Source organism: Bison bison, unplaced genomic scaffold, assembly GCF_000754665.1.
Source record: "Bison bison bison isolate TAMUID 2011002044 unplaced genomic scaffold, Bison_UMD1.0 scf7180017864518, whole genome shotgun sequence".
NCBI classification, from domain to species: Eukaryota; Metazoa; Chordata; class Mammalia; order Artiodactyla; family Bovidae; genus Bison; species Bison bison.
In genome coordinates, this window is record NW_011495071.1 from 8,258,546 (window position 1) to 8,267,960 (window position 9,415).

At 57.0% G+C, this 9,415-nt stretch overlaps 2 protein-coding genes across 3 annotated transcripts in view; one reads left to right on the forward strand and one right to left on the reverse strand.

Annotated features, from left to right (window-relative positions):
* CXCR5 (chemokine (C-X-C motif) receptor 5) overlaps positions 1–6,415 on the forward strand; it is a 13,922-nt gene extending 7,507 nt beyond the window's left edge. For both annotated transcript variants that reach the window (XM_010830436.1, XM_010830435.1), the window contains one exon: positions 3,726–6,415. In XM_010830436.1, coding sequence (XP_010828738.1) covers positions 3,726–4,793 — 1,068 coding nt within the window. In that variant the 3' untranslated portion in view covers positions 4,794–6,415. The remainder of the gene's footprint in view (positions 1–3,725) is intronic.
* BCL9L (B-cell CLL/lymphoma 9-like) overlaps positions 6,302–9,415 on the reverse strand; it is a 28,349-nt gene continuing 25,235 nt past the window's right edge. Inside the window, exon 12 of the mRNA XM_010830650.1 lies at positions 6,302–9,405. Coding sequence (XP_010828952.1) covers positions 8,568–9,405 — 838 coding nt within the window. The 3' untranslated portion in view covers positions 6,302–8,567. The remainder of the gene's footprint in view (positions 9,406–9,415) is intronic.

Below are 9,415 nucleotides of genomic sequence, written 5' to 3' on the forward strand. Positions count from 1 at the left end.
TGTGTGCGTGATAAGTCGCTTCAGTCGGACCCTGCGTGACCCCATGGGCTGAAGCCCACCAGGCTCCTTTGTCCATGGGAATCTCCAGGCAAGAATACTGGAGTGGGTTGCCATGCCCTCCTCCAGGGGATCAAATCCAGGTCGCTTACATCTCCTGCATTGGCAGGCGGATTCCTTACCACTAGTGCCACCTGGGAAGCACCTCCCCCCAATCCCCCCACCCCAGCCATCCTTCTCTAAACCTGGTTCAGGGGATGGGGGCTCTGGAGTCCAAGGGACACGTCTCTCTGTGTTGACTTTAACCCGTCAACCTAGATGCTTTAGCCAGCAGGTCTTGAGTGGTCCTGGGCCAGGTAGGCTGGCTGCACTGAAGCCCTCCGCTGGGCGGTGGGACTGCCAGGCTCCCACCACGAGGTAGATGGAGTCCAGCCTAGTCCCACTGACTGCCAAACCCTGCACCTCTGCTTCTGTCTCCATTGCTTTGTTCTGCATGAAGACAGCTCATCTCACTGCTTTCTCCTTAACTCCTGCTGAATTTCAGGATAAATCAAAGGGTTGTAGTCAATGACGATGCTGGAAATAGCTCCCAGTATGGATAGAGAACTCGATAGGCTTGAGGCTGTCAAGAACTTTGGAAGGAGGCAAGACCTGAAGAAGGGTAAGGAGGAGTGTCTGAGTCTCTGCTGGGGCACAGAGAGGAACTGCCTTGAAGTCCTGGAATATGAGGGTCTCTGGTCTTCTTTCGAAACTGCTCTCTGAAGCCCATCCAGCATGTGCAGAATACATGGCCTTGTAAGGGGGACACAGAAGGCCTGCCTCCAGGAGTTTGCCCTGTACTGAGGCCATGGACATCCCGGCCTGAGTGATGTAATAAAGGCACTTGTGACAAAAGAAGAGAGAATGGACTGGGATGGCCCAAAAGTTTGTTCAGCTTTTCCCATAAAATAGTACAGAAAAACCTGAACAAACTTTTAAGCCAACCCAATAATTCCAAACAGAAGAGTTAGGAAGGACATAGGAAGGTGGGATTGAGTGGGGCATTGAGAAAAGCATAGGAACAGGTAAGCTTTTGCAAGAAAAGACTCCTCAGCAAAAGGAAGAATTTTAGACACAGGACTATATTGGAGTGATGGGGGCAGGCAGTCAGGAGGACGATGAACCTGGAGAGGAATAAAGCTGTGAAGAGGAAGAGATAAGGTTTGAAAGGTCAGGGAAATATACATTTTGCAGCAATGCAGAGGTCCTGTAGGGGCGTTTGGACCTCACCCCACTTCCCACGTGCCCCTAGCAGTACCCGCCTGCCAATGCAGAAGACACGAGACACAGTTTTGATCCCTGAGTCGAGAAGATCCCTTGGAGGAGGGCATGGCAATCCACTCCAGTATTCTTGCCTGGAGAATCCCAGGGACAGAGAAGCCTGGCGGGCTACCGTCCAGAGGGTCACAAAGAGTCAGACATGACTAAAGTGACTTGGCACACTGGCACTACGAGCTTATGGCTTTTGAATGAAAGCAAAAGCATATTCTTAAACAAAATCTAGTATGTCAAACGCTACATGAGACAAGGGTGTCCTGGTTTCAAGGAGACTCTCTCCTTGGCCTCCACCCCATCCCTGGTAAAGCCTGCAAAGAAAGTTATGGACTCATCCCCTATGGGATGCCCTCCAATTAGTTCTGAAATTGAGTGATGTAAGGTGAACATCTCTCCCTAAGAGAACATACAGATAAACCTCATCTGGTTTTGAGTGCTGCATTGTAGTCTGCTGTGTGAATGCATGGATGTTGGCGTCTTCCAAACTTCTATTGAGGAACTTGATTCCAAACATGACTTTTTCTTATAATTTGCTTTGCTATTAAATAAGACTAACACATTTTAAATCAACTATTCTCCAATAAATTTTTTAAGTATTAAACTGATAACATAAGAAAATCACTGCTTAGAGGTAACAGGGAACAGTAAAAGATTTTAAGCAGGACACTGATGTAATGAGGTTCGTGGGTTGGAAAATTCATCCTGCCCTCTGTGTAGGAGCTGGACAAGAGTGGAGAAGTTAGTGGGAATGGGACTGTGGGGAGACAGTAGACCTCAGCATGAGCGTGAAGAAGGGCTAGAGCTTTGGTCCGGGCGAGCCTATGGCTCTGCCACTAAACTTATGTATCCCCCCAACCCCTTCTTCCAGAACCACCTGCCCCAGGAACCAGAAGGAAAGACCCAGGCTGGGGAATGGGCCTTCCCACCATTGAGAGCGAGTGGATGACCCCCAGCTGGGGTCCTGGCTAGCAGTGACCCCCGCTTGTGGGGGGACCCTCACTCTCCAGGAAGGAGGGCACCCAGAGCCTGGGTGCCGAGTCCCTGCTCCCATCCTCTCTCTCCCAGGGGTTCATCATTTCTAGAAATGTCTTTTTGAGCCCACATAAGTTGGTTATAAGTGGTTTTGAAATGCCGTGGAGGGGGGTCTGGTTAGGGGAGGGGTAGGAAGAACAGAGCTGGGAAGTGAGGAGGAGCAGGTGCAGGGGGACAGCTGTGAGTGAAAGGTATGAAAACAGGCACCCTGCCTTCCTTTGCGGTTTGCTCAGTAAACAACCTGAGTGCTGGCAGGGCGGGGGAGGGGGGGGGTGCAGGGAGGGGGGAGGAGTGAGCTTCCGGAAACAGAGTGGGCACACTTCACTTGGAGGCCTCCCCAGGCCCCCACACCATCGCCCCTGCCGCAGATACTCACCCCCACTCCCCACCACCCCTGTGCCTCCCTTACTTCCTCCTATCACTCTCCTCTGCCTCTGGGCCCTCTGCTTCCGAAGTGGGAAGGGCGCAGAGTAGCAGGCAGGGCAGCCCAGGCATTGCCGTGTATTAGTGGAAGTTACATCAACATGGGTTCAAGCAGACCCGCTCTCTAGCAAGACATCGGTGAAACAGATATTACATACCTGAGCTTGTTGTGCATGTTAAACAAAACAAGGGGCTCCCACAACAATTTCAGTTATAAGGAAGGCACTCAGGAAAAAGGGGACAAAATGAGAGGAAGCCAACAGCCCATATCAGCATTCAGCCCTTCAGCAGGATCCTGGGCTTTAGTAGGGCTTCCCAGGTGGCTCAGTGTAAAGAACCCACCTGCCAATGCAGGAGCCACAGGAGATGCAGGTTCCATCCCTGAGTCAGGAAGATCCCCTGGAGAAGGAAATGGCAACCCACTCCAGCATTCTTGCCTGGGAAATCCCATGGACAGAGGAGCCTGGTGGGCTACAGTCCACGGGGTCACAAAGAGTCGGACACGACTAAGCGATTGAGCACACACGCACGCAGGCTTTAGTGCCCTCTGTCCTGTCCAGAACTGGAACTCCTTATCCCAACCAGATTCATTCCCCAAATGGAAGTCCTGATCCCAGTCCTCCGAGCCTTCAGCCTTCCACACCTGAGGACTCAGAAATGAGAAATGACTTACAGGTGCACAGCCCTCCAGAGTTCATATTCCCACGCCACGTTCCCTCTTTAGTCTTTGTTTTACAGACGAAAATAAAGTTGGAAAAGGCAAAGTGATTTGTTGGAGGAACATGAAGGGAAACTGGGATTTGATCCGTGGGCGGCCTGGAGGCACAGGGACAAGAACAGTTAGCTTGCAGGGTTGGCGGGAGAGGGGAACAGGATAACTCTATCAGGGAGTCAGGATCCCTCTCCGAGAGGAAAGACTGGTTCTCAGTTTCTGCTCTCCTGTCTCCTTGTCCTTGAAGTACAAGGAATTAGGGAGCTACAATGACAGTACGGAGACCCCCATAAAGGAAAACCATCTCTGCCTCACCGTCGAGGGGCCTCTGCTGACCTCCTTCAAGGCCGTGTTCATGCCCGTGGCCTATGGCCTCATCTTCCTCCTCGGTGTGATGGGCAACATTCTGGTCCTGGTGATCCTGGAGCGTCACCGGCAGACGCGCAGCTCCACTGAGACCTTCCTGTTTCACCTGGCGGTGGCAGACCTTCTCCTGGTCTTCATCCTGCCCTTCGCCGTGGCCGAGAGCTCCGTGGGCTGGGTCCTGGGCACCTTCCTCTGCAAAACCGTGATTTCTCTGCACAAGATCAACTTCTACTGCAGCAGCCTGCTCCTGGCCTGCATCGCCGTGGACCGCTACCTGGCCATCGTCCACGCCGTCCATGCCTACCGCCACCGCCGCCTCCTCTCCATCCATATCACCTGTGCGACCATCTGGCTGGCCGGCTTCTTCTTTGCCTTGCCGGAGATCCTCTTCGCCAAGGTCAGTGAACCCCATTACAATGACTCCCTGCCGCACTGCACCTTCTCCCAGGAGAACCAAGCCGAAACCAACGCCTGGTTCACCTCTCGCTTTCTCTACCACATTGGAGGATTCCTGCTGCCGATGCTGGTGATGGCTTGGTGCTACGTTGGGGTGGTGCACAGGCTGTGCCAGGCCCAGCGGCGCCCTCAGCGGCAGAAGGCGGTCAGGGTGGCCATCCTGGTGACAAGCGTCTTCTTTCTCTGCTGGTCACCCTACCAAGTCGTGATCTTCCTGGACACCCTAGCGAGGCTGAAGATGCTGGGCAGCAGCTGTGAGCTGGACGGCTATCTCTCCATGGCCATCACCATGAGCGAGTTTCTGGGCCTGGCCCACTGCTGCCTCAACCCCATGCTCTATACCTTTGCTGGCGTGAAATTCCGCAGTGACCTGTCACGGCTCCTGACCAAGCTGGGCTGCCCGGGCCCTGCCTCCCTTTGCCAGTTCTTCCCCAGCTGGCGCAAGAGCAGCCTCTCAGAGTCAGAGAATGCCACCTCCCTCACCACCTTCTAGGTCCCAGCCCCCTCCCCTTTGTTTCAGCTTTCCTCGGGGCAGGCAGTGACGCTGGCATCGCAGGAGCTGAGATCCTAAGAGCTTGCCTTGGCCAGTATCCTCATACAGGGCAGCTGGCGGAACCAACCCCTCCTTCCAGTACATCCTTGCCAGCTCTTCTCCCAGGCTCACATCTAGGCTGGGGTCCGGGGAGGGGAAAGGATCCCAAAGGCAGAGCCAAGGATACCTGTGCCCTCGGGCTGAGGACCACACTTGCCTTCTCTCATCTAAACCACCCAGAGCTCGAGGAACAACTTTTACCTCTGCCCCTGCCAATAGGGAAAGTCATTCCCCTTCCAGAACATGGTCTGTCATCTTATGGACCACATACCTCCACAACCGCCCGCATCTCCTCCCACCTCACCTGCCAAAAGAAACTAGAAGCTGAGCACCAGGGGTCGGATGGAGGTTAAAGCCAAAGAAAGGTCAGCTGGCAACAGAGCGTGTGTGGCCTTGACATGTCTCAGTGACTAACAAGCCCAGACATTCTTTCAGGTCACCAGCCCTGCGGTGTTCTGACCAGGCGGAACGCTCAGGCTGACCCGGTCCATGTGGCTGCCTGGCTCTGCTGAAAATGGCGCTGGGGCAGCCCCACATCACTGGGCCCTGGGAGGTTTACCGACTCAGGGCAGACTCCAGGCACCCTCGGAGACAAGCCAGCGTCCTAGAGAAGACGTGAGAACAGCTGAGAGGAACCCAACCAAGGAAAGAAAAGATTCTTCTTCCCCAACTCCAAGGAGGCACACATCTTCACCAAAGCCAGCTGTCTTCTCTGCCCAGGGCAGAGAGCTCCCAGTATGATCCAGGGCCCTGGTGGGTGTGGGAGCTGATGGGGAAGGAGATGGATACGTTCCCCCCACCCCTCTCCCCACAAACTACACTGCCAGGGAAACCCCTGGAGCCGCAGCAGAGGGGGCACTTAGCCAAGAGTTGGTGGAGCAAGACCTCCTGAGGAGACAGATTTAGAGTCCCTGGGGGTCATCTCATCCAGCCCCCTGCCTGCAGGCCGGGTCATCTTTCTGTGCCTCAGTGAGAGCCGAGGAGCACCCCCTTGGGCTGGGCAGTGTGACAAGCAGGCCTGGGCAAGGAAGTCCTCAGGCTCCAGGAAGCTGAGCCCTGTCCCGAGAGGGTACTACTCATATGGAACCGGAGGAAGCTGCTCCGTGCCAGTCCTGCTCCTGCCCCCTTGCCTGACACCCTGGCCTCTGGTCTGACCAGAATGGGACATCAGGGACTCCCGCACTTGCCGAGGGCACACGTTGGTTGCTCAGGCCCACTTAAGCCCGTCAGCGGAGGTCCTTAAGAAGCCTCTCTGCAGGGAATATTAGATCTATGACCCAGGGGACTCTTGTCTTCACCATGGAACACTGGAGAACCCTGGGGTCCCCTGTTCCTCCCAGCCTCCAGTAGGAAGCTGGGCAATGGAGGAGCCAGACATCAAAGAAGAAAGCAAGAAACTAGATGTTTAATTTTGTCTTTTTAATAAAAAGGCACCTATAAAACAGGTCAATACAGTACAGGCAGCACAGAGAGCCCCGGAACAAGCCTAAAAATTGTCTCAAAATAAAAACGAAGATGTCTTCACATATTGTATTTATATATTTATATTTATAATATATATTTATATAATGGTACAAAATGGCTGGGGGTGTGGCCACGGATGGAGGGAAGCTGGCCTGTGGAGTTCACCTTGGAAAGCTAGTCTGGTGGCAGAGGTGGGACGAGTGGGGCAGGGGGAGGGCGTCAGGCCCTTTTCAGTTTGACCCGTCTCTCCTCTGGGCAGGAAACACTTAAGAGTCAGCTTGGGGAGTCTTGGGTCAGGGGTGGGAGGCTCAAGGGCACGGGGCCCAGGTTGGACACAGGGAGGGAACACGTCTGGCGGGGCGGGGGGCATGGCCCCTGAACCCAGAGCCCCGGGCCCTGGTCCCCGGGGAGGGGCTGGGGAGGCAGGAGCCCACAGCCAGCCCTGGAGGAAGCGCTTGACCTGGCCGACGGGGGACTGAGGACAGCACCAGACTGGGAGAAGCGAGGACAAATTCCCTTTGTATCACAGCTGCCGACGGGAGACCAGGCCCCCTCGGGTCAGGAAGGCCAGGGACAGGCAAAAGACCCCTCGCCGAGAAATGGCCCTGGGTCCTGGGGGCGGGCACGGAAGGCCTCAGCCAGGGAACTGCCCCGCCACCTCACAAGGCAAGAAAGGAAGTGAGAAAAGGAGAAGTGTTTTACTCCTGGGGCCAAGGTGGGGGCAAAACACCCAACTGTGTATGGCTTCAGCTCTGACCAGAGGAGGAGGGAGCTCTTCTGGGAAAGGGCCGGGGGCTGACTGGAAGGCAGTGGCTGTGCCTGGGCGGGCAGGGAGCCCCGAGCTCTGGGCAGAGGGACCGTGCCAGTGAACCGCGGAGGAGGCAGAGACGCAGAGGCCCTGCTCTGAGCCAAACACTTTCTCTACTCTGTCCTCAGCAGGTGGAGGGAGGGAGACTGACTGGGCCTAACCCTTTTCCTTCCTCCTCTGGTGATAGGAAGTAGGTGGCAGCCTGGGGAAAGAGTTGGGGCCCTGGGGGCTACCTGGCCCGGAGCCACTGCAGCAGGCAGGGGACCCTCATGGCCCCCTCCACGCCGGGGGGCCTCCCACTCAGCCTCCGCCTCGTCCTTCTTTCCTTCAGCCCAGACTGGGGACCAAGGACTTCAAGTTCTGGCTTAAGATGTAGCAGCAGGGGACACCAGACAGCCACAGCTGGGAAGCCAGGACCCCCGTGTCGCCTGTGTGGGGCAGACACGCGTGCACTTGCACGCGCGCTCCTGAATCGCTCAGCAGCAGACAGGCTGCCGCCCTGGGAGGCCTCAGCCCTGCTGGGGCCCACCAGGTGGAAGCCTAAGGTGGTCTGACCTCAGTTTAGGTGTGGGGGTGGTAGCTATGTCATTTCACCGCTGGAGGAGGGCACGGGAATGGCATCCTTTCTGGACCCAGAGACACTGCCCTGCAGCGGGTAGGTGTGTCAGACTGCGTGCCCCTGGGTCCAGGGGAAATGGAAGGGGCAATCATTTGAAGGGGCGGGGGTGCGGGGCACGGGGAGGGTTTCTTTTATCCTTTTTTTTTTCTGAGTGACTTCTATCAAACACAGAAATACAGCACACGCACAAACCGGCACAAAAGCGCAGCGCTCTATTTACAGCTACAGCTGGCGCCTGCCCACCTGGCCAGCCGCCTGCAGGTTGGGGTGGGAGAGGGGGTCAGCCACAGCAGGGAGAGGAACTGAGGCAGAAGACAGAAGGAAAAAGACGGGGTGGAGGAGGGCAGAGAAACCAAGAGGAGGAAAGTGAAGCGCCAAGAGGAGAGAGCAGTGGGATGGGGAAACAGAGGACGGGGAGACTTCTCTCCTTCCAATCCGGCCAAGGATTCGATACAGGGATACAGGGACACAGGACTCGGACAGCAAAGCTGAAGAGGGTGGGTGCAGAGAAACAGGAGAGGCTCCATAGGACTCGGGAGGAGAAGGGGAGCGGCGGTCCTGGCGGCCAAAATGGAACCAAACTCACCCCCCCGATCCCCCACCCCACTCTGCCACTTCTCCCTAAGCTGCCAGCACATCTGGTTTCCACAAATGCCGCTCCCCACACAAGCCCCCTCCACCCCACCCCTTGACCCAGGCCATCCCAACACTGGAGGGGAAGAAACTTTTTTTAAGGTTATCATATTTGCAACATGGCCCCAGCTCCAGCCCCTTGCCGGGCCTGCTAGAAAGGCAGGTTGGCCATGCCGCCCGGGGCCGGGAGGTAGCCCATCTGGTTGTCCAGAGACACACTGCGCTGCCGCAGGGGGTGGGACACCATGAGGTTCTGCTGGGGCGGGGGACCCAGGAGAGAGCCCTGTGGGGAGAGCATGTGGGGGGGCTGGCTGTAGACCTCACCCCCCACGCCCCGCTGCTTCATCAGCATGAAATTCTGCTGGGTCATGAGGCCCTGCGGGGGGGACATGACCCCCTGGTGCAGGCCGTGGGGCACCATGCCCTGCTGCGGGGGCATGCCTGTCCTGCCCAGCAAGGACATCTGTCCAGGGTGGCACATGGACATGTTGAGCCCCCGTTGCACACCCTGCTGGCCCGGGAGGTTGGGGGGCCGGGAGGGGGTCTGCTCCGCCATCATGTTCTGCAGGTTCATGAGATGCAGATTGGGGGGCTGGGCCTTGGGGGGGTGGCTCTCGCTCTTGGGGAAGTACTGGAGGGTGCTGCTTGGCTTCTCCGAGGGGATGATCCTGGACAAGTCGAACTCGGGGATCCCCGTCGGGGTGGGCCGGATCACCTCGCTCAGCTCGGGGTCATTCAGCACTGATGCCACCCCGGGGAGCACGCCTGGGGGGTACGCGTCGCCCATGCGGCTGGCCATGCTTTTGCCCATCAGGTGCTGCTGGGGGGGCATGGGGCCTGGCGGCTGGCTGGGCAGGTCCTCTGGGGGCAGGGCCATGCCTGAGGGGTAGTGCTGCTGCAGGCCAGGGCCCCCGCCCCCGCCCCCACCAGGGGTCATGGCACCGTGGGGCTGCTGCAGCCGAGGAGGGAAGGGGATCATATGGGCGGCGCTGGGCAACG